This window comes from Hirundo rustica, chromosome 22 (assembly GCF_015227805.2).
Source record: "Hirundo rustica isolate bHirRus1 chromosome 22, bHirRus1.pri.v3, whole genome shotgun sequence".
Taxonomy (NCBI): Eukaryota; Metazoa; Chordata; class Aves; order Passeriformes; family Hirundinidae; genus Hirundo; species Hirundo rustica.
This window is the reverse complement of record NC_053471.1, coordinates 4062143-4085833: the sequence shown is the minus strand read 5'-3', so window position 1 is coordinate 4085833 and position 23691 is coordinate 4062143. Positions and strand designations below refer to the sequence as shown.

General features: G+C 54.0%; 1 protein-coding gene across 1 annotated transcript in view; it reads left to right on the top strand.

Moving 5' to 3' along the window:
- The window catches only part of AJAP1 (adherens junctions associated protein 1), a 37542-nt gene extending 17524 nt beyond the window's left edge, over positions 1-20018 (top strand). Inside the window, exons 3-6 of the mRNA XM_040084852.2 lie at positions 6418-6505; positions 9234-9476; positions 10619-10748; positions 15308-20018. Of these exons, the coding sequence (XP_039940786.1) occupies positions 6418-6505; positions 9234-9476; positions 10619-10691 (404 nt within the window). The 3' untranslated portion in view covers positions 10692-10748; positions 15308-20018. The remainder of the gene's footprint in view (positions 1-6417; positions 6506-9233; positions 9477-10618; positions 10749-15307) is intronic.
- The last annotated feature ends 3673 nt before the right edge of the window (positions 20019-23691 follow it).

Below are 23691 nucleotides of genomic sequence, written 5' to 3'. Positions count from 1 at the left end.
GCCGTGGTCAGTGCCTCTGGCCTCAGTGGCATCATCCAGGCCAGGAGGGTGGGTTCAGTGGACTTGTTGCCATCAGCCAGCTGCAGGAGTGCCTCTGCCTGCCCCAGCTTTGGGAGGATGGCTCCTGGCTTGTGCTGGGGCTCTGGGATTTACTGGAGTGGGCTGCTTTGTTTAGGCAAAGTCGAGCTGACAGTGATGCCGCCCACTTGCCAGTGCCACCACTGCTGTCCTGCGTGGCTGCAGAACAAGGGGAGCTGCAGCCCTGGCAGCTCCCAGCGGGCCAACTGCTTTAATCTGCAGGCTTAATTCTCATTAGAGGCTTTCTCCAGGATCGGAGTTTTTGCTAATTAACTTCTCTTCAAGCAGTGAATGCAATAAACTCCTTCCCGGGTCTAGAGGCCGTGTTTGATCCCAGCTCGTCCACCCTCAGTTGAAAAGCTCCTGAGCTCCAGATCCGCTTTTCCTTTCAGTGCTGGGGCCAAGCACCCAAGAGAGCTCTCAGCATGCTCCCAGTGGGAGCTCCGTGCTCCTGCTGTGCCTCGGGACAGCGTTTTGGGAGTGAGCAGTCAACACTGTCTCAAAGCAGGGTCTGTGCCCGTGCCAGTTTTGCTGGTGCGGTGCCTGTGCGAAGCCGAGCAGCTTCGCAGCCCTGCTCCACTCTGTTATATAAGCTGTAGCGGCTGGAAGTGTTTGTTCTCTGCTGGGAAAAACATATGGCTACAAATGAGGATGAGGTAACTCGCCTGTACGGTTTATTTGCCTCAGCAAGCATTGCCAGTCCCTGTCCGGCGAGGCGCCTTGACGGGAGCCCGCGGCAGATGTGGTGCTGCTCTCCCTGCCTGTGGTCCCTCAGCTGTCCCCGGCACATGCCTGGAGGGTCAGGGTGGAACCACCTGTGTGTGGCACCCACAGGAGCTGGGGTCACTCCGGGAGCTGGCAGAGCTGTCCCAGGGCTCCTGGAGCCACGCAGATCCCCCACACTTGTTTCCATCGGAGCACGTGGCTGCTGTTGTGCTGTTGCCCCCGTGTCCCTCCTGTGCCGTGTCCTTGTATCCCTCCGTGCTTTGCCTCTGGGTCCCTGGTAATTCCTGTGGGGCCATAGGATCCTTGGGGTGCCAACAGAGTGTTAAAAACAACCACTCTGCTTCAGCAGAGGCAGCGGTGCTCACTGAGATGAGCAATGTGAGCAGCTCTGCTCTGTCAGATCTTCCTCCCGCCCCCCTCCCTCCTCGCTGAGAAACGAGAGAAAAAAAGCCAGAAACAATGCCTCCGTGAGCCGCTGACAGCAAAAACAAGCTTAAAAATATTCCCCTGGAATAGGAATTTCTCGGCTCATAGGCAGGAGAGGCAGCAGAGGAGTGATGGCAGGTAATGCTTGGGATGAGAGCAGAGGCTGGCATGTGCCCTGGCCCGGTGGGTGCTGCCATGGGGGTTCAGGTGACCTGCGGCTCAGGTGTTCCTGTCCCGGTGCCACCCCTGCCGCATGGCGCAGCACTGCTGGCATCAGCTGGGCATGCAAGGTGTTCACCCAGGCGTAGTTTATGCTTGTGCTTTTCAAAAATGTGCTTCCTTCTTCAGGGCTGTCATAATCGTTTTACTCTGGAGCAGGGAAAGGGAGGAATAATTAAAATTCCAGCATGCTGGTAGTGGGAAGGGCTGTGAGGAGCTTTCACCGGGCACTCTCCACGTGGGCTGGGCTCCTCCACCAAGGCAGAGCATCGTCAGGTCCCGCAGCCTAAGCCAAAGCAGAGAGGAGTGGAATGAATCAGAGCTGTCAGAGTGAGGCAGGAATTGCACTTGCTGGTTTGGCTGAGGCTCCTTTCAGGAGCTTTAAGATAAAGCCGTCTTTAATTAAACCTTTAAGTGCTTTATAAGGCAGAAAACTCCGTGTGCTGTCTGCTGCTCTTAGTGGAATTTGATGGCCAGTTGCGACGCGTTTGGCACCACGCTCTGTGAGCTTGTGGCAGAGCCGGTGCTCAGGGACACCCTTCACCAGGGCTGGGCTTCTCCTCGGGTGAGGTGGGGGTCACGGGGGTGTTGGCAGCTGGATCTGAGCTGCTGGTGGCCCCAGGCCACTCACCACCCCCTCCCCTCCGCCAGCCAGCAGCACGTCAGGAATAAATAACAGAGGCGTTGCTTCCCACCGGTGAAGATCCTGCCTCCAGAAAGAGGGTGCAGTAGGGGGGTGCTGGAGGCGAGGAGATAGTAGATGCAAAAGGCTTCAAAAGAATTAATTAAAGATAAAATGTGTTTAAAAGAAAACCCTGGGCAGTGAGGATGGAGCCGCCTTTTTGATCCACCGCGCGGAGGCGTGGGGAGATGCTGCGGCTGGGGGACGGAGAGGAGGTGAAGGAGCTGGATGGTGCCTCTGGGGCTGGCACCACCGGTTACCCTTCCTGGGAGCTGCCCGAAGGATCCCTTGTAGGGCTGTGCATCAGCTGCAGTTCTCCTGAAGGGTGGAGGATGACAGTGGAAGCAAGGAAGGAGTGTGGCCATCAGCGAGGGAGATGGGACACTCCCCGGGATGCGCGGATGGCGAACATGCCTGTGCACATCCTCCCACATGCGTCTCAGTGAGCCAGAAACTCTCCTCTGCTGCTCTCCAAGTATTTATTGCTCACTGATATTTGCTGTAACACCTGAGAAGATAAGTCCTAGTGTCTTTAGCATAAGCCTCCAGGATCTTCCTTCCTGGCAAGAACATTTCGCAGCTGCAGCATCTTCTTTCATCAGTCCAGCTCAAAATACCAGGAAGTTACCAGGAACCTTGGTGTGTTTTTTGCAGAAAATCGGCGTTTTCGCCTCAGGATGACTAGCACACCCTGGGCTGGGTTTCAGAGAGATCACTGATTTACCAGGTGGAAAACCAAGCAGCTTTGCTGACCCCAGCTTTGCCAGCAAGGAGGAGCTGGGAAGAGCAGACCCGAGGCAGTTTGTGGTGCGGTGGATTGGGCAGCAGAGGAACTGGCTGGGCACCGTAACAAGGTTTTTCAGGACTGCTTCTGCTGTGTCTCCTCCCCTGTATCAGACCCTTGTGGCTTTTGTAAATTATTTTCCTTACAAGCTATTAACCGGCAGTAGGCTCGTGTTACGGCCAAATCTGGCTGATCCGCCCTGGGAAAGGCCAGCGGTGGCAGCAGGGAGGCCACACCACGCTCCTGACTGAATTGTTCTGTCCGCAAGCAGCTTTATCAGGGGATGAGGCTTTTGGGGCTCAGATGTGATATCTGATGGCTGCGGAAGCCGCAAAGCCTCTTGAGTCCAGCCGCTTTGCCCCAGCTCCTCCACAACGCCCAGGAGGAGGCATTGGCACCCTGGTGTTCAGGGCATGTGAGAACAGAGGAAGGAGACTCGTGGCAGGGATGAGGATGGGATGCTGAGGAGAGGGAGATCCGTGCAGCGTACGTGCGGGAAGAGACTGGAGGTAGTCATATCTGGCCCGTAAGAGTAACTCCAGTTTTCTCCCTTTCAAATGAAATAGAGCTGTTTTCTCCTTTTGCTAATTTTATGCAGCTTCAAGGCCTTGACGAGGGTCTTCAAAGAGTTGCAGCTCGTGGCTGTTTTTATTGGGAAAATGAAAAATACAGGCTCCCTAACCAGAGCTGTTGAAATAAAGGCCTTGGGGGATAGAGGTTCTCTTTGTTTTTAATTAAGAGCTTATATCTCCTGTTTGCTGCCATTGCGCGATCCTGCAGTAGCAAGACATTAGTCTCAAATGGATTTTCTCATGGAATTAATTCCATTGATGCAGAGCTGTCCGGGAGCCGTTTCAAAAGGTGGCCAGAAAGGCCAAACCTCAGCACTTTCATCTCAGCAGCAAATATATGGTCTTTAAAATAACAGATAAAAAAGCACCCTGGCACTGGCTTGCTCTGAGAAGATTGGGGTTTTGCCCGGGATGTGGGGAATTGGGAGCTGGGTTGTGCTGCCTGCTGGGATTCTGTGGCCCCTCTCCCCCCACCGGGGAGATTAGAGGCCCCAGTGAGAGCAGAATCGGACGGCACGAGAGTGGAAAAACCCAGAGATATTTCAGTATTTCCGAGGGTTCAGAGAGCGCCTTTGAAGAGCTTTCCCTCCTGGCAGGCGGCACGCGGAATTCTGCTGCACTAGCAGAAGCGCAGAGGCTTGGACACACTTTCGGCTCCATTAAATACTTCTCCTGTAATTACCCTCCAGTTAAATGGTCACTGCGTCAAATTGCCTGGTGAAAGCCTTGGCAGGGGGAGCCCTTGCTGGGGCCTCGCTGGGCTGAGGCGTTCCAGGTGCGGGGGCCGGTGCCGGGTGTCCCTCCCCGCGCTCCCGCGCCCGCCGCTGCCCTCCCTGCAGCTCCGTGTTTCCACGGTTAATAACGTGTAATTACGTGGCTGCCGGGTTCTGTGACCTGCTGGGATCGGAGCTTTTGCTGTGGAGATGAGCAAACAAAACCCAGGCACTGTAATCCCTGCTCCCAGGGTCTCTCTCTGGGAGCACAGGCACTCATGGGGAGTTATGACTCTGCCAGGCAGCTTCCTACACTGGAGGAGGAGGAGGATTTTGCTCTATGAGCTATTGTTTTTATCTTCCAAGTCGCCTTCCTCCATCCAACTGGGCTTCAAGGGCTAAAATACTGCTTTGCCCTTGGCAGCATCTCTCTCCACTTCACCTCAGCCCCTAGAGTGCTTTATACCCTTACAGGGCATTCCCCTTTCAAATGGTGCCCCACCCATTAACCCCACCCCTCACAGAATGGGTGTTTGCTTGATCTTGCTCGGTATGGCCCTACATTCTTTGAGGGCCTAGAGGAAAGGATCTGATATATTTGTAAATCAAGAATAAAGACCTGGCAGTGTTTATTGCAGCAGGTTTTGCTATAGGGCTTCCCAGGGAACCATCATGGGCCACCTGTCGGGTCTCTTCCCTCTGTCCATCACCACCGTTGAGACAAAGATTTCCTGTCCCCTTGAAATCCCCCTCGCGTCTGGTGCAAAATTAATACATGATGCAAAGGAACTTTGCTGTGCCGGTACATATGGCAACTTATGTGTGTGATGGAGTCTAAAATTATCCAGCCTTTCTTAAATCCATGTGTCCTGCTCTGAGGAGCTGCCATCCTTCCCAGTGCTCCGCCACCTGCAATCTGTTCTGCCTGTGCCTCTCCCATTACGTAAATGCAAGGGCTAATTGCATCATTAGGTTCTCCCGTGGCCCTGCTGCCGCTGCCTCAGCTCCCAGTGTTGCAGAAGGTCTCATCCCTGACTGCACTTCTGTTTTCAAAGGAATCGGGCACTGGGCTGGTTTGATTTTATTTTTAGAGCGTTTCCTTTTATCTTTTTCAGCAGCGTCCCACTGGGAGCTGCTCCAAGACTGCCGTGCGGGATGCGGCCGGGCTGGCTGCTGCCAGGGTGGGCGTCACTCCTGACGGGGCACGCGTGGGCACGAGCTGCCACCGCGCTCCTCGGGCCCGTCGGGACACACTCCCATCTGAGAGCTCATAGCATGGGGCCAGAAGTCTCTCTCCAGGCCTCACCTTCAGGAGGTGGGGTGCCAGTGAGAGGTGGAGAGCCTCCCACCGTGGCGTTTTCCCTGTGAATTCCCCTGGGAGATGAAATCCAGAGGTGGAGCAGCTGGGGAGTGAGCTCTGGCTGGAATTGGCTGCTGCCCACCCTGCCAGCACGGGGGCCACAAGTGAATCCTTCCCCAGGAGCAGTGGTTGCCCCAGTGCTGCCCAGTGGCCCCCAGGCACCCCCAGCTCCAGCTGAGCCGGCACCGACGCCGTCCTTGCCACAGACGCATATGGAGATATATATATAAAACCGCTTATTTTCCTGTCGTTCTAAGACTTATTTATTTATTAAAACTACCATCCATCAGGAGCTGCAACATCTGTTTGTGAAAAATAGCACATCCTTGGGCTGCAGCCAGGAAAAATCATTTCATTATGAAATTGCAACTGTAAGGCAGCACAAAATCACAAACATAGTGTACAGCGAGCTGCTTTTGTTTCCAAACTGCTCATTAGGAATGATCCACGAGCCAAAATGATACCCCGTGGAAGGTGAAGAGGGGGAAATGAGCCCACCCGACCTGCAAAGCGAGCAGCCGCCAGTGCCGTAATTATTACCCCTGGTGAATCCCGCACCCGGTGCAAGGCTGCGCTCGTCTCCCTTTCTGTCCCAGAGGGGAGACGTCTTCACTTCTCTTCCGTTCTTCATGCCTAATTCGGGCTGACAAGGAACATACTTGAGAGGATAGGAAATGAGGAGCCTGGCTTACAGATTATTTTGTGTAAGGCAGGGGGGAGGATTGCGGCACTGCTGCCGGGGGCTGTGTGTGGCCCCGCGCTGGGAATGGCTGGGAGGGGGGAGTGGGGGGCTGTGTGGGGAGGGGGTCTCTGCCCCTCAGTTCCCATCCCCACTGTCTCATTTCTCCTGTCTGCAGGTCTGGCGGTTCATCAGATAATCACTATTACCGTGTCCCTCATCATGGTCATAGCTGCGCTGATAACAACTCTTGTCTTAAAAAATTGGTAAGGTCCCTCCTGCTCTGCTTGGCTTGGGGGGTGGTGTGGGATGGGGACAGGGTGGGGGGTGGAGGTGCCCATCCCACTGCAGGTTCCAAAGCCCGTGGCACCTGCCAGGAGAGTTTTGGAAAGGCATTGCAGGAAAAAACGTGGGGTTTACACCAAAGCCTCCAGAGGGGGTTGGCACCTCAGGATTCAGCTGTGCCCCCGCAGCTTTCCCAGCGGCTAACCAGTGGCTTTGGGGAGCAGCGTGTGGCCGGGGTTGGGTGGACAAGTCTCATGGGACACATGTGCATTGCCACTCCAGGGCTGAGTGCCTCAGCACAATGCCACATGGAGAGGTCAGAGCCGTGTGTTGGGCCACAGCGGGCATTCCCAGGATCTGCCTGGTGCCAGCAGCAGCTCCTCCACCACCTTCCCTAAAGAGTTTGATGCTGCCCCTAAAACCCCCAGCCTGGCTTAGCAAGAAGCAGCTGCATCTCCTGCCCTTCCCTGGGACCCCAGGGATGGAAGGGCACCTTCGAAGCCCCTCAGGTGCCATGGTTTGTAGCATGCCACGACCCCCAGGGCGCTGCTGTGCTCCTCCAGCTTCATTTGCTGCCGTTTATTCTCTCAGCATGGCTGGGCGTATGGCAAAATAGGTTAGCTTTCGCTCCAGGCACTCCTCACTTTACCTATTTTCCCAGGGAAACTGGCCTACTTTGAGGTCAGCGTTGCTGGCGTAGCGACACGGCTGCAGCTCGGGGCCGGGGGGAGAGCGGCCGTGCTGTGGCTCTCCCCTCGGGCCTGGCCGAGCTCTGCGTGGGTGCTGCAGCAAATTGATTCCTGCAGCCAGGAGGCAATTACGGCACCGGCTTGATGAGGAGCCTGCTGGCTAACTGGGATGAGAGGAGAAGCCCTTTGCAGGGCTGTGGAGGCATCCTCATCTTGGCAAAGCCATTATGTGGCGCAGCAGCCGACCAAAAGTGCTGAGGTTCTGGCCCCACAGCTTTGGGGAGCAGGCAGTGACACTCCCTCCTGTAGCTCAAGTGGGATTTAATTCACTGAATTTCCCTGGTTGCCGCAGCGTTTCGGTGAAGGAGCAGGGAAAATAGTTTATAAAACACCTGTGGGATTTGTCTCCAGTCGCAGCAGTGAGCGGTACGAGTCATTGATCCGGCTGACCACGGCTTGGCAGAACAGCTCAGTAACTGCTGCTGAAGCCAGAAAGGGGAAAAAATAAATCCAGTGATTGGTGTAGAATAGAAATGCTTTACAGTAAGTGAAATTGAGAAATCACCAGAGAAAATCCTCAGCAGGGGGAGTGTGGGCAGCACCCAAGTGTGTCCTAGGTGAAGAATCAGTACCTGGGAGTTTGCTCGACTCTAACCAAACTGTCTGGGTTCCTTGGGTGACTCTGGGCCATGTGCAGGTGCTCAGGGCAGGGCTGACCCACAGGACACGCTCTGGCCCCATCCCTAGCGGGGACGCTGTTGCCGTCCCTGTCCTTTGGCTGGCGTTTGTCCCCCTCGAGCAGGACGGGTGAGCGATGGCTCTGTGCCAAGCCAGCGTCCTTCTTGTCACTGCTCCTCCTGCACACGTGTCGTGGGGAGACAGCAGTCGGTTTAGGGCTGTCTCTTTCAGTTGCATCAACCAGAGCGGAGCCGGCAGTGCCCTGCTGCTGGCAGATGTTGCCACCCCGGCCAGCTCCGCTCCAGGCAGAGCCCCACGCTCCTGTCCCCAAGGGTGCCACTCCACAGACAGTGCTGGCATCCCCAGCTCCCAAAACTCCAGCATTCTGCGAGGTGCTGTCAATCCCATCTGAAAAAAGTGGCATCTTAATTAAATCTGTGTCTAGACCCTGAAATAGGACCAGGCTGATTGAGGGCGGCTCCTGCGAGCTGGGGTTCTCCTTGTCTCTGACGTACTGAGCCAGAAGTGTTGTGCAGCCACGAGATCCTGACGAAGCCTCCAGAGCTGGAGGAGCCCCCGGAGAGCAGGGCTGCCCTGCCAGCCATCCCTCTGCTGTGTCACACCAGGTCCTGAGCTCATTTATCCTGAGAAGTTCCAACCTGTTGGTGTCTCCCAAATGGAAAGGGTTTCACTTCATTGTTCTCACCTACATATTTTCACTTAAGAAAAGGCTTTTGCTTCCTGCAGGTACAAATGTGTGACTCATTAAATCATTCCTCTGATGGGAAAAAGCTTGTGTCTAAAATGTAAATTTGATTCTTAAAAAAAAGCACAGTGCCAAATGACTGCCTGTGACTGATCTTTCCAATTCTGCATTGGAATTTCTGAATTTCAATCTAGTATTGAGCAATCTGTAATGACTGGTCAGTCAGGTGAGTTCCCCTGCCAAGTTTCAGAGACACACTGTGCCTCCTATCCCTTCTGCTTTGGCCTTTCAGGCCATAACAGACTTATAAAAATGATGGAGGGCGACTTTTTACACAGACAGACAGTGGAATGGGACAAGGGGAATGGTTTTCAACTAAAGGGAAGACTTTGATTAGATCTTAGGGGAAATTCCTTCGCTATGAGGGTGGTGAAGCCCTGGCACAGGCTGCCCAGAGAAGCTGTGGCTGCCCCATCCCTGGAAGTGTCCAAGGCCAGGTTGGAAAGGGCTTGGAACAACCTGATCTAGTGGAAGGCATCTCTGCCTATGGCAGGGGGATGGAACTGGAGGGTTTTTAAGGTCCCTTCCAATCCAGACCACCCCATGATTGCCCGATTCCCTCTCCCCCCATCCCAGCTGCGCGCAGAGCGGGCGCCCGCGGCGCAACAGCCACCAACGCAAGCTGGACCAGCAGGAGGAGAGCTGCCAGAACCTGACTGACTTCGCCCCTGCCCGCGTGCCCAGCGCCCTCGACATCTTCACCGCCTACAACGAGACGCTGCAGTGCTCCCACGAGTGCGTCCGGACCCCCGTGCCCGTCTATGCAGAGGACACGTTGCACTCGCCCGGGGATTACAAAACAACCTTCAATGGAAACAGGTGAGGTGGACGCCGTGGTTTCTCCGCGGGTGGGGAGCGCCGTCTCGCTGTGGTGATGGGGCCCCGGTGCTCAGGGGTGATGTTCTGGGAGCATTTGGTGGAGCCACCTTCCTCTGGGGTGCTCACCCACTTGTATTTCAGTGTGGGACTGGCTCCCTGACCCCCAGTCCTGACGGTGAGGCTGTGTGGGTGCCTCAGCAGTCTCTGGCCCTGCAGGGCTGGGAGAGCTCAGCACCGCACGGTGTTCAGTTCCCAGCTGCTGCTGCTCCTGCCAGCACATAAAATGCCACTGGATCCATTTTTCCAGCGCCCGTGCTGTCTCCTCAGTGGCATCGGCAGAGCTGCCGGGCTGCAAACAAGCGGGTGATTAATGGAGGAGCAGGCAGCGAGAGCCAAATGAACCGTTTGGCTGCTGTGAAATAACGGCGGAGCGTTAACAAGGAGCAGCATTGGCAGCCAAGGGATGTGGCCATGCTCTGCCAGCCCCTTGCCTGCCCAGAGGGAATGGATCAGGAGCGGTGGGGTTGGGAGCGATGTTTCCCGCACCACAGGCTGTCTCCAGAGCGCTTCCACTGGGTGCTGGCGTGGTTTCGCCATATGGTAAATGTGCGTCCCCATCAAAGGTAGACGGGAAGCCAGGCAGAGAGTTTTGAGAGAAATGAGAAAGCTGATGCTCCAGGCAGCCTCGAGGAAACCACAAGATGTGTGGCAGCCACAGCCCATGTCTGCCTGCCCCAAGGACAGGCCTGGAGCCAACTTCATTGATGCCTTTCAGTCAGCGTCTCTTGCGTGTGTGCGGGGTTCTGCTCGTCTGCATTTTCCAGGGCTCCTTCACATCTCGGAAGGTGGAGAACTGGCAGGGATTGCCACACCAGTTTGTTGGGTGTCCACAAACCTTGGTTTGATATGAAGCCCAGCCAGGTGGCAGGGAGTGCCTGTGTTCTGGCTGGCAGAGATCATGGCTTTTACAACATCCAGGAATGCTTTCCCACAGCACTTCCAGGCAGCCTGGCGAGCCCAGGCCCACTCAAAGCCTCACTCTAGAGAGACGTAAAAAAGCTGATTGTGCAGCAGGCCACCCCGGCTTGCACCGTGTGTGTTACGTACCAGCGTGTACAAGCCGCTCTTTCTGCTCACTGCAGACCCTCTTCTTCTGACCGGCATCTTATTCCCGTGGCCTTTGTGTCTGAGAAATGGTTTGAAATCTCCTGCTGACTGGCCGAAGCCTGTTTGACTTCTGGGGCAGGGCAGACGCCAGCGGGCTGTTTCCTGGTACGTACCGCGCTCCCTGCATCCATCCCGCATCCATCCTGTGCCCCCTCTGTGCCCCTCGTGCCCGGCCTGGTGCCATCCTCCTATCCACACTCCCTTCAGTGTGACTGGACGTATTTCATGCCGTGGATGGGGCACTGGGAGCCAAGCAGCTTTCCCAGGGAGGTTAATTGCAGACAGGCCCACGCTAACAGGCAGAGACTGGAATGGACAAGGACTCAAAAGCAAAGGGTCCCTGGGGCAGCCTTGAACTTCAGCCTGATCCCATGGTTCAAGCCCACCTCTGAAACCTCAACAAACCACAGTAATTTCCGTGCTGGGAAATGGCCTGATCTGTGATTAACCTCTGGTGGCATGATGGACAGCCCGCCCCTGCCAAGCGCCACACGTCCAGCGTGCACGCTCCACCGGTATCTGAAAGATCATTTGGTGATGTTTGCTGTCATGAACACTTCCATGCTCACTGCAAGGGTGCTGGGGTCCTCTTCCTCCTCCTCCTCTCCCTCCTCCTCCTCCTCCTGCTGCCCTGCAGAGCCAACCCTTTGAGCACAGTCCCCAGCGCAGCTGGTCACACCTGGGTTGTTGCTGTGACTGAAGGAGTGGTGTTGTTTTGATTGCGAGAGTACAATCTCTGGGGGGTTTCTTCTCTTTTGTTGAGTTGGCCTGAGCCATTTCCACCTCCTTGTGTAGCTTTTGGAGGTGGCACAGCCAATAGGAGTGGCAGGAAAAGTCTGCGTGTGCCAGCTCTCTCTGGGCAGCGGTGCCCGCTCGAGCCACGTGCTCAGGTGAATTAATTGTTCTGTCTCAAGTCCCTGCTGTAATGAATCATATATTCAGTGTAAATGAATTTTCCAGCCTTCCCCGGCTGCAGCTGGCTTGGAATAGCCTGTTTAACATTATGCACAGCTATTGAACACAGAAATATAATTAGATTAGAATGGAAGGGAATAAAAAGTTAATGGTCTCGGCCGTGCTGGGGCTGGTGGTGTCTAGACAGGGCAGGTGAGGTGTGTGCCAGCGCAGTGGGGCAGAGAGCAGGGATTTGTCTGGTATGGCCCCACTGCCCCCCCAGGGCCTCTTCTGGCTGCAGCAGCTTCTCTGGTGAAGGTGAAAGGCTCTCACTCCCCATCCACTGATATGCTCGTGGTTTTTTCTCTGACTCTGTTGTTGTGGCCACTGTCTCAGGGGACAGAGGGCAAAGAAACCCAGGCAGGAGCTGGTGCCAGGAGTGAGGGCAGCAGGAGAATGGGCATGGAGGATCAGCCCAGGACACCAGCCTCAGCAATAACCCACTGGGTCTTTCCCACCCTCAGTTTTGTAGTTTGGGATGTCTTTCCATTGGCTTAAAGTCAATTAAAAAGAAATAACACATAAAGCAAGCCAGCTCCACTTGATGCCATCTACAGCTCTCCATGCCTCAGGCAGAGGGAAGGAAGGAGCAGCTTGAAGCGGCTGTAGGAATCCTGTGTGGCTCCCACTGCTCCTGCCCCAGGTCCTGTGAAACCCCGGGCCAAAGACTGTGCCCTGGTCACCTCCATAGATTTCTTTAAATAGCCTGAAGCCATTCCATTACGCCTTATTAAATCCTTGAAATTCTCATTGACCCGTTTTCATGGAATCCATAAAACGCACATTGATGCGCTCTGGAAAAATCTATCCGGCTCGTACCTGGAGCATTAGCTCTGTAATGGCACTTCAATTACAGATGCAATTCTGGAAGCTGCTGTTTGGTTTCATTAACGATAACAAAATGAGATTGATCCCAAACCCGTTCTACCTCTTCTCTGCACGTTTACCCTGCATGGGTGTGTTCACACCAGGGTGTTTCTGGGACACACTTGCTTAAGTGGCGTGTCCCAGTCGAAACCAGGTGCCGGTGGGAAATCCCTCAGGTGAAATGAGCATTCCAAGTTTGATGTGTAAGGTGCAGATGGCATTGAGATGAGCTCCCTGCTAGGCTGTCCCTGCCACCGTGGTTGCCTTGTGCTGTCGCCAGCTGCCAAGTGCCAGAGGAGCCGTGGGACGGAGGGAAGCAGAGGAGTGGAGGCATGGAAGATGCCTCTCCAGCTCTTGTTTCTAAGGGAGAGGCTGGTGGAAAAGGAGATGCAGCTGCTTGGGCTGCACCGCTTCCGGGGGAATGAGTGTTTCCTGGCTGGCATCCACAGCCGCAGCAAGGTCACCTGAAGGGGACAGTTGCTGTTGACCCACTGCACCACAGCAGAGGAGAAGGATGCTCTGGAGCAAGTGCAGCTTTTTGGCTGGAGGGGCTACATGCACCTTTCTCCTCACAGCCCCTTTCTCCTAGTGTTTTACAAATTTTAACTGACAGCTCTTCCCAGCTCTGAGCTGTCTCGATGGCACGTTAGTGCTCCTGACGGTGCGGGGCCAGAACTGGAGGCACAAGGCAGGTGGCATGTCCCAGGACAGGGACGGCAGGACAGAGGTGCTGCAGATGTTTTGCTGAGATGACCACTGGGAGCTGAGTTGGAATTTAATGTGAACTTCACATCTGACAGTCCATCAGCCTGGTGTGAGGACTGAGCACAGTGCTGCCCAGCTGGCACCCTGGCCTTGGGTGATGCTGACAGCATCATCAGGCTGGGCTGAGCAGTTGGGGCAGCAGATATAAGGGGCAGCACTGCAGAGCATCTCCAGCCCGGAGAGCTGCAGGCAGCACGGTGGTTGTGTCAGGAAACCTGGTGAAATTCATCTAGGTACACAGGGAGCAGATGTTGAAGCTATTTCCTAGGGTCAGAGTCCTTCTGCGCCAGCAGGAGCTGTGGGGAGGGTTCCTGTGCTGCAGGCGTGGTCCCCACCAGGACAATCCCTCCCCACAGCAGGTGATGCTGCCCGTGGCAAGCAGCTGCTGGAGCTTTCCAGCAGATTGCCTGTGCCGGCGGCCGGGCCCCATTGGGGCACCAGCTCCTTGGTAGGTGTCACACCTCGGTGGATGTCACAGCTCAGCAGCGGCTGCCGGCAGCTGCTCCTGCAGGCAGAGAAGTCAGTCTGTCTGCAGCAGCCTGATGTGGCAGTGCAGCCTCAGTGTGGCCCTGGGCTGGCTAGGTGAGGAGTGGAGAAGTCAGTGGAACTCTCAGGAGTTACTGGAAGGGAGGGATGAAAAGGAAAATTTCTCTTTCTTGGTGCCAGCGGTGCTGGAGGAGCACCCAGAGGCAGGAGCACTGCCGCTCTGCAGACCACCACAGGACGTGTGCCAAAGGCTTGAGCGGCTTTGTCCAGGCACCACAGCGCAGGGTGGCTGGTTTGGCTTGATTTCATCCTGGCTTTGGGGCTTTCTGAAATGGAGTTTGAGATTCCGCATTATTCTTGTCCTTAATCCCACTCTCTTTGACTGAAAAACCCCATGGAATGAGATTATACAAAAATCTGTAAGGTTGATCAAGTGCTGACCTACTTTGCACAAAGAGGCTATTTGGGATACAATGCCAATTGTACGTCGTGCATTAACCAGTGCTCGCCCGGAGCCGCGGGACGCTGGGCACCGCTGGCAGGGAGGGGACAGTTTGGGACACAGCAGCTGTGCTGGTTTGGTGACACCAGCCCGACCCTGCCCCGACGGCGTTGTGCGGTGACGCCGCGCTCGAACACGGCAGCAGCTGCCGTGCTGGCCGCGTTCTGCCTAACAACAGCAAATGGCTTGTGTTAACATTAACAGATAATGAGTCATCATAAAAGATCCAGGCTTGTCTTCGGAGGAGTAGCAGCAGTCCCAGCACAGCCCCGGCACAGGAGATTAAGGACTCTGGAAAATCTGTCTCGCTAATTAAGGCTTCAGGGTTGTTCTCCGAGATGGTGCATTGGGCATCTTGCTTAAAAATAGTGGGTTTTTTAGAGAAAGAGCCCTGGGACAAAAAGCACACCACGTTCTGGGTGCTGATCCCTGCCAGGCAGAGGGCACAGATTAGGGTTGTGTGGATTAGGAATGTGTGTCCTGAGCACTGCTGTACAGGGTGCAGGTACCTGCTGGAAGCTGTCTTTGGCACACCCTGATGTGCTACAGCTCAGGAGACGTCACAGACGTGTAGAGCAAGTGGCTGCATGCCAGTGATGGGGAGTGATTGTCTTCACATTGAGGGTCCAAGATTGCATAGGGAGACATCTTCCAGTAGATGGTAAATAAATAGCTTAAGGACTTTGATAGGATCTCTGGTTTGCTGCTTAACCAATTCCCTATTGATTCTTTAGATTTAACTTTAGAAAATCTTGTTAGTGCTTGTCATCGCCTGCTCGTCTGCCAGAGCATTCGCTGCTCGAGGCCCGAGTGTGAGAAGCTGCAGAATGCAGGGATGATCCCACTCTGGAAAAGGCCCTGAGGAGAGAGAAGTAGTGGTGGCCCCAATCCTCAGCGCAGACTGGCAGCTGCGGAGAAGGAGGAGGAAGTCACTGATACCCTGCTCCCTCCGTGCTCTGCTCCTCTAGGAATCTTGCAGCTCCACAGCCAGGGGGAAGGAGGAGGAAACCCCCATCCAAGCAGTGACACACGGCATGGTGCAAATTCCCTGTCATGACTTAATCTTTCTTTTTCTTCTTGCCCTCAACAGGATTCCATTGGTGAACCTGTAAAAAATATAAAAAAAATAATGGGTTACCTGTACCTACCATTTCTGTTTACCAGTAGGAGACTCAAAGAGCAGCGTTCTATGGGCCAAATATATTTTTATAAAAATGAACACGCCTATAGGTAACTGCGTTGTCAAGGAGCACGTTTTTGGGAGGAGAGAAAGGAAAGTGTGCGAGCAAAGAAAATCCCGTGGAGGAGGAAGAGGAGGAACCAGCAAGGGATGGAAAGGGAAGGATGAGCGCCTGGAGCCCGGCCATGGACGGTGACTCTGAACCTGTGCCAATAATACCATTATGTGCCATGAACTGATGCAAAGACTTTGCAAAGAGCCGAGTCAATAACGCCTGGAAATGTTGTGGAGGACGAGTGGGGACATCTCTTCTGGTGGGATCATCCATTCCGGTCCATACGCGTACATACATATGGTATATGTAGAGGGAAAAAAAAAAAAGAAATATATATATATATACACACACAAACACTTTTTGTACTGTAGCAATTTTTGAAAATCCTAAATACTCATTTTTAAAGAAGATGTCATGGGCTAAAAGTCTCCTTTCTTTAACATGCATCATGCAAATTGGGTGATCTGATGTTTTCTACTTTGGCAGCTTGCCTGTCAACCTATATGTGTATATATAGGTAGACATATATACATATATATACTTGTGTGTGTGTATGTATAGACATATATATATGTATACATATATATATATAATTTTGGTTCTTTTTGGAAATGCTTTTCCAGCATTGCGACGTGACCGTGGTGGGAGATGGCTGGGGCTGTGCTGCCAGCGGGAAGCAGAGGAAAAGCTTCCCAAAACCATCCAGAGCACAGCTCAAGGCAGTGCTGAAGGTATTTCCAGGCTTCTGTATCCCGATACGTCATCTAGGTCGATGGGAAGAAGCCGGAAAGCCTGGGCCTGCCCCGTGTCCACAGAGCTGTGATCTCCACCGTGCTAGGCATGACACCTCGGAGCTGGACGGGGCAGATCGTAGGGGTGGACTCCCAAAAGATGGGCCACTCTTGGCACAGAAGAAAAATTTTAGGAGTGGGGTGTGGGAAAGTTTTTGGAAAATGGTTTCTAAATTGGCCGCAGAACCAAAGCTTACTCAGCCCTGTGTGAGAAACAAGAGGAAGGGGTTCGTTGCCTCCTGTCCCAGCCTGGGGCTGTCGGATTGAGAGAGCCTCTTCCTTTGTTCTCCTGGTCTTGGCTGGCTCTGCTGCAGCAGGAGAAGACACAGCCGGCTGTCCACAGTCCTGGAGATTTCTTAATAGTGTTTAAAGGGATTTTTTGCCCAGGGAAGCACGATTCTGCAGGCTCTGCTTTGGTGTGTTGCTCTAGAAACAAGTCCATGCCTGTCCAGCTCCTGCTGGGGTGGGTGGTGTTCGTGGGTGCTGACCCTAAACCCTCTGTCCAAGTCTTTCCATGGAGTCAGGTGCTGCCATGCCGTGCTGCACGTCAGACACTGGGATGGGTCTCGCTCGGGTCCCTTCAATGTCAAATGGGTGGAAACGACAGCAGAGATCAGACCAAAGTCCTCCAGTTCTTTTTGTAAACTTCCCTTGGTAAATACTAGTGGTTTTTTAGAATTGTCCAGATCCACGTTTCTACTCCCTCACTGATTACTCAGCTCCTTTTCTTTATGAAAATGAACGTGCAGTTTAAAAACAACAAAAAAAGTAGAACCCTGTGGTGTTGCGCATAGCCACGCGTGCGGTCTCTTGTTCCCGTGTCCTTTTCTGCCCTTTTCCCATAGAATTGCACAGTCTGGATTATTTGTCCTGAATTTTTGGACGCTGCCTCAGACAGAAGTCTTCCTTGCCAGCCCTGACAATTACCTGCGGACTTGAGCCAACCATCCCCTGGGCAGAGCAGTATCTCCTGGGTGGCTCATGTGCGGCTCTCCAGAGCATTGGATGCCTCCAGGGAGGAGAGGAGACAATGTCTTGCTAGAGCAGTGGCCCTCAAAGCTTTGGCTGTCCCTGGGAAATGTGGGGAGTGTCCTTGGGTAGTGTGGAGTCTGAGCAACTGCTCCAGGGTCATCTCAGTGTCCTGGGGCTTTCCTGTGACGCTGGTGTCAGTGGTGCAGCCCCTGCTCACAGGCTCTCCTCCCTTTGTGACTTCATGGGAATCCATCCGCAGCAGCTTTGAGCCACGTTTCTTGTGCTTCTCCCCTTAATCTTCCTATTTATTTCATTCCCACAGGTATTCCAGTGTAACCGTGGTAGCAGTGTGACAAGAAATATATCTCAGCTCCCTCATTGCAGGGCATCTGAAGCAGTGTTCTGGGTTTCTGCATGGATGGAGCCTGCTGCCCGCAGGGAAGTTGTCAGGCAGAGCTGGGAGGTGCCAGGGCAGCGCGGGCAGCACTGGTGCAAGCGGTGGTGATGATACCAGTGGTGATGGAGAGGCACCTGGCTCACAGGAAATTCCCTGTGGAGCTGGGGAAGAGGAGGGGAAAGCATGTGTGTGTATGTGTGTGTGTGTGAGAGAGAGAGAAAGAGAAGGAAGGTCAATCACTGTGACCCTGAGGACGGGCACAGGTTTCAGAGGGCAGGACTTGCATGATCTTCCCCCCCACGCCCAGTCTGCAGCAGGACATGTCCTGGTCGCCCCGGAGCTGAGCGGTGAACCAGGGAACAAAAGTAGATGCACAATCTTCCCTTATTTATAAGGACCAACAGCACTTGCACTTTATCAGAGGAGGCCTCCCCCCATCCCTGTTGGGCCACTGTGGTGGAGGGAGAGGAGGAGGAGGAAGGGCTGGGATGGAGCTGCTGATGCAGTGATGTACAAGGCAGGATCCAGGCGTCCCAAGATCTTGCGCAGTGAAGAGAAATGAACTGTGGTGATTTCATTCCCTCCTATTGATGAAAGCCAAAAAACAAGAAAGAAATGAAAATAGAAAGTCACATTTCCATGGCATAGTCTATTGAGTAGATCTTCCCACCGTGAAAAAGTAGGGAAGCATGGTGTTCTCAGACACACTCCCGTGGGAGCTCTGTCATGTTTTGGGCACATCATCTCACCCCGAGGTCCTGGAAGCTCAAAAAAAGAAAAGTTTTGCTCCTTGCTTTGCTGTAAGCCCTCAGCCCGCTGCTGCTTGTTTCTTTTCGGTTCATTTTCCAGATTCCTTAGCCCCTGAATAGTCCCTGAGAAACACACCATGGCAGCCAAGAGGCTGCCACATTCCCCAGACATGTCATGGAGTGTCTGTGCGTGGCTTGTGGCTCCGTCTCAGCGGAAGTGGTGTGGGACAAGCCACCCACGGCAAGGAGAGTTTGGCTCTACTTGGGCTCTGCAGCAAGCCCAGGCTTCCCAGGGCCGTCCGGGGCTCTCCTCCCTCCACATCCCTTGCAAACCCCGAGCAGGAGCCGCAGGATGTGCCGCTCCCACCGGGCCAGGCAGTCGGTGCCACTGCTGCCGCCGGCACCGGTGGGCTTTATCCTGCACCAAACTGAGCTGGTTTGGGGCTCCAGATCCGAGCTCCCATGTTGTGGGAACTCTCACCACGTCATGGCACCAACGGGTAGGGCGGGCAGAGTTTGTTCCTCAATCCCTGACCTTTGGAAGCCGGAATCCCCCGAGGGCGGCTTCACCCCACAGCACCCCGGTCCTGGGCAGCCGCCCGTCTCTCCAGATCCGATCGTTTACCTTCACTCTGTCTTCCCAGCTGGAGAAAGGGCGGCCGGTGGTGGTGGCAGGAGCCGTGCTCCAGAGAACACCAGTGCTCCACGGGGCACCAGAGCTCCGTGGGGTCAAGGGCACCGAGTCTGCCAGGAGGTCACCGTAGCGATGGCAGAGCCGGCACGGGGAGGGATTTCAGGTTACCTCTTCTCCACTGGCAGCTTGTTGCGAAGGAAGGTAGTTCAGCTGAAACGGTGAAACGGTAGTTAAATAGTAGATATTCTACACATAATATATATTTTGTAAAAAAAAAAAAAAAAAAAAAAAAAAAAATTAAAAAATAAAATAGAACGAAAAATATATCTATCCTATCTCAGCCCGCCCATTTCAGGATGAATGTGGTTGGAATTTTCGTTCAACCAGATATTAAATCTGTACGCGATTTTTTCAAAACCAGCAAGAAATCCCTTGCCATTTCCAAGTCTGTGGGTTTGGTCTCCCGAGCTCATCTAACGCTTCTCACACATTTTTAAGAATTACTCTCAGCATTTGTAGGTACATTTTTAATAGTGTCACGAGTGGAGATAATATTTACTTTGAAAAAAAGTATATGTTGCACAAAAATGTACACTAAGGGCACAGATTTCTGACCCAGATTCTTCTATTTTAGGTTCCGAGGGGTTTATTTTTTTTGTTTGATAGGACATGTACAGTGAAGTTTACACTTTATTTTTATTTTGCCAAAACCCGTTTTCTAACATGAGACAGTTTTACTTTGTAACCGGTTTTACATCACTGAGTACTTCTTTCTTTTCCTGGGAAAATCCTGCACCAGGAGGCATCCGGTGGAAGCACCGTTGCCTTTTGGCATTTGTGGCTGCCCCACCCGCCCGCAGCGCCAGCTGGGGCGGTGCCAAAAGGACTTTTTCTTCCCGAGCGGTTTTTAATTTGTCTCTGTCCGTGGAAGCCGTGTATTTGGAAGCACTGTAAATGCCACCCTGTCCCCTTGCCCTCTGTATATTTAGTACTCTGATGTTGCTATTAAAACTGATATGAGAACCGCGCAGCCGGTGGTGACTGGGTTCCTCCGCGCGCAGCCGCGGGTCCCCGGGGAGGGGACGGGGTTGGTTTGGTGTCCAGGGGGATCCATGTCTCAGCAAGGAGTCCAGAGGCTTCCCTGAGGAAATGCCCCGGTTCCCAGCTGTGCACACCTCGGATGAGCAGTGGGGAAATAGCCCTGCCTTCGTCCTGGGAAGAGTCTTGTGCGTCCCCTTGGAGTCCCCACCACAGCAGCAGCACCTCCATCTCCTTTGGCAGAGGCAGGAGGGTGCCAGGTCCCCAGGCTCACCCAATGTCCCCCAGGGCTTTGGGACACCTGCTTGGAAGAAGGAAGCCATTGAGTAAGACTCTTGGGGAGTCAATTAATCATCACTAATGATGCCTTAAACAAACAGCTCTGCTATGAAATCACCCAGTCTTCTACCCAAGGGGGAGTCCTGGCCGTGAGCAGGTCCCTGGTAAGTGGTGGCTCTGGTTTGCAGAGTGGGATGTGGAGCAGGCGACAATGGGTCACACCCAGGCCAGCCCTGCTGCTGTGCTGCTCAACAGATAGACAGACAGGTGGACAGACAGGTGTGGGGCCTGGGCAGTACAAGGAGAGCTCTTGACAGGCAGCAGGGACAGCTCCCACAGCCGCCTTTGCTCACACAGCATCCCCCTTCCCCAGGGCGCTGTGCGACAGCGTGGCTGTCATCCTCACAATGCCATCTGACCTGGAAAGGAGGAAAAGCCTTCACTGGTGTCCACGTCGGCTTGGAAGAGGGATGGCCTGGGAAGACAGGGACCAGCACAGCTACCTGCCACTTGCATTCATTCCCAGGTTGTGGCAGCAGCCTTCAGGCAGTGCCAGGACCCTCCACAACTCTCTGTGCCAGGCCAGCACAAAACCAAGACCAGAGATGATGCTCAGCCCAGCCAAGTCTCCAAAAGCTCCATTTTGCAGGAAAATATATAGAAAAATGGGGAGGGACAAAGTGAGCTGCTCTTCATTTTAGGGCCAAATTGCCAGCTTAAATCACCGAGACAATGTGTACAAGCGAACAGGATGCGAATGGCCTCAGACCTGCATATATCAGCCGGAGAACTCTGTTCATTTCCAGATGCAAGTGGGATTTCAGGGCATGAAATACAGTGTTAGGCTCTCATTGCTTTCCCTGCTATTTATCACAGCCGGAAACGTACTCACCAGCCTGAGCTGTTCCAAGTGTCGCTGCTGGGAGCGTGGAGGAGAAATATTGTGCTGAGCTGTGGGAGAGGGATTGGGGTGGGACGAGGCAAGCAGCCAAAGGGGAGAACCAGCATCCCTCCTCCTTCCAGCACCCATTGCCCCAGCGTGGAGCCGGCAGCATCCTCTTCTGCCGCTCTCATCCCACCGTGCAGCCAGGGCCAGGGCATGGCCACCACACACCGTGCCCTGGGTTAAATGATGCCACGAGTGGTGCCCGGGGCTGGAGGGGCCATGACAGGGTCACCATCCCCTTGTCAGCACTGGAGACTGCCAGCTCATGTCCCTTCCAGCGCTGCTCGGCGGGGCAGGGCTGGAAAAATGAGGCTGGAAACAAAACACCACACACTGGTGCCGCAGAACACAGTTCTGATAAAAAGTAGGACTAAGCATTATCCAAGTTTAATTATTATAATTATACCGGGGCGAAGTAATTGCTGGGGATATTTTAAGCTTCAATCAACATGCTATTTTGAAAATCGAAGCCCTGATTTACCCAGGGTGAGGTGGTAACCATCAACAGGCACCCGTGCTGCTGGCAGCCAGGGGAGCCCACCGGGAGGGTTTGTGAGCTGCTTGGAGCTTCTTGTCTTAAAACAGGGATTTGGGAGGGTGGGAGGGTGAGACAAGCAGTGGGAAGGTGGAAAAGGGACCCCCACATCCCGCAAAACATTGACTAGAAGCCTGGATCCAGCAACAGGATGGGCTGTAGGAGCAGCATCAGCTTCAGGAAGAGGAACCATGCAGGATGGGCAACCCCAGCTCAGCAGTGGCTGTGAGGAAGATTGGCTGAGGCTGGATGATGTAGTGACGCTGAAATCATTAAAGCTTGTTATGGTGGTTTCTATGGCTCTCTGGCTGGATGTAACAAATTGTCTGCATCATTTTCCAGATGGATCATTCTTAAATCATCCAGGACAGGCTTCAGGGCTCTGCACTGAAGCAGCGGAAGGCACTTTGGTTCAATAAATGCTGGAATGGTTCTATATCAAGTGCTATTTCTTATTAAAAGTGTAAGTACATCATCCCAGCTGATGGGTCTCCACTGCCAAGATCTCCAAGCTCTGCACCCCTCTGAGTGCCCTTAGGTCCCCAAGGGGATGGGGACAGGAATGTGGGGCCACATGTAGGTGCCTGTGGTGGCAGGCACAGCGGCTCTGGGGCAGAGCAGGGGGAACACTGATGGATAAGGATGTCCAGCAGCTCATCCCCTCCCTAGACAGGTACCAGCCCCCGGCACATGTTCAACTCCTGGCAGATGGCGTGGCCCAAGTGCATCTAAACCAAACCTCTTACTAAAACTGGAATTAACTGACCCATCAGTAAGTTGTGCTGCAGAACGGAGGGTTTGTCGCTGCTCTTGTGGCTGAGGCAGCCCCTGGGTCGTGCCCAGCCCCGCGGTGCCCTGCGGCAGAGCGAGCTGCCGACGTGCCCGGCTCCGTCGCCGCACTCGGCCGGTGAATGACGAGCGCTGAGAGAGCAGTTTGTTACTGCCAGGCAATTTGTGCTAATAAGCAGTTCGAGGCAGCGACGCCTCTCAGCAGAGATGAGTTATGGCAGGAGGGCTTGGAGAGGAAGAGCCCTGAGGATGCCGCAGTGGAGGAGACCTGCGTGGTGCATGCCAGCACAGCCCGTGGTGGGCTCAGTCCGTGGTGGGCTCAGTCCAGAGTGGGCTCAGCCCACAGTCTCCACCTGCCCACCTGCCCGTGACTTGTGCTGTGGACTGGTTTTCCAGTGGGAATTCTCCTAAGGACTCAGGAAGCACATGTGGGTGCAGTTCCCAGGTTTCAAATGCCAGGCTTGCATTGGATGTAATCTCGAGTATTTCTGATGCTGGTAAGGACTGAGCCCCAGGGCTGTGGGACCTGCTTGGCTCTGCCAGCAGTGACATGTCTGTGTGTGTTTAATAAACGTAGCAGAATGAAATCCCCATTGTTCCTGCTCATCTTCCGAGCATGATTTTAACTGAAAACTGACATTTATCTTAGTCCCTTGTCAGGCCAAAACAGGGACAGACTTCTTGGGGGGTTTATTATCTTTCCCTTGCAAATTATCAAGCGTGAATAAGTGCTGTGACTGGCACAGAGGACAGAGATGGGAGCTGGTGGTGGGTATCCTGGGAGCCAGCTCCTTGCCTCTGCCACTGCAGGACCAGCGCAGGAGGGGCAGGAACAAAAGCCCCAGTGGCACTTGGGGGCGAGGTGACATCCCAGTGTGAAGCCCTGTGTGAAGCCCGTGTGACACCCAGCTCAGCAGCACTGGAGCACAGCAGGGCATGGCTCAGGCAGCAATGCCAGGGGAAACACGTCCACCTCCTCAGGCGAGCGTGTCCTCCCAGGTGTATTCATTGACCTGTCAGAGGGCTCCGAGGTGGCTCATCGCACTTTTCCCCCGCAGCAATTGATTCCAGTCAGCTTAGATCAGGGAACAGCTGATTTCTCTGCCTGA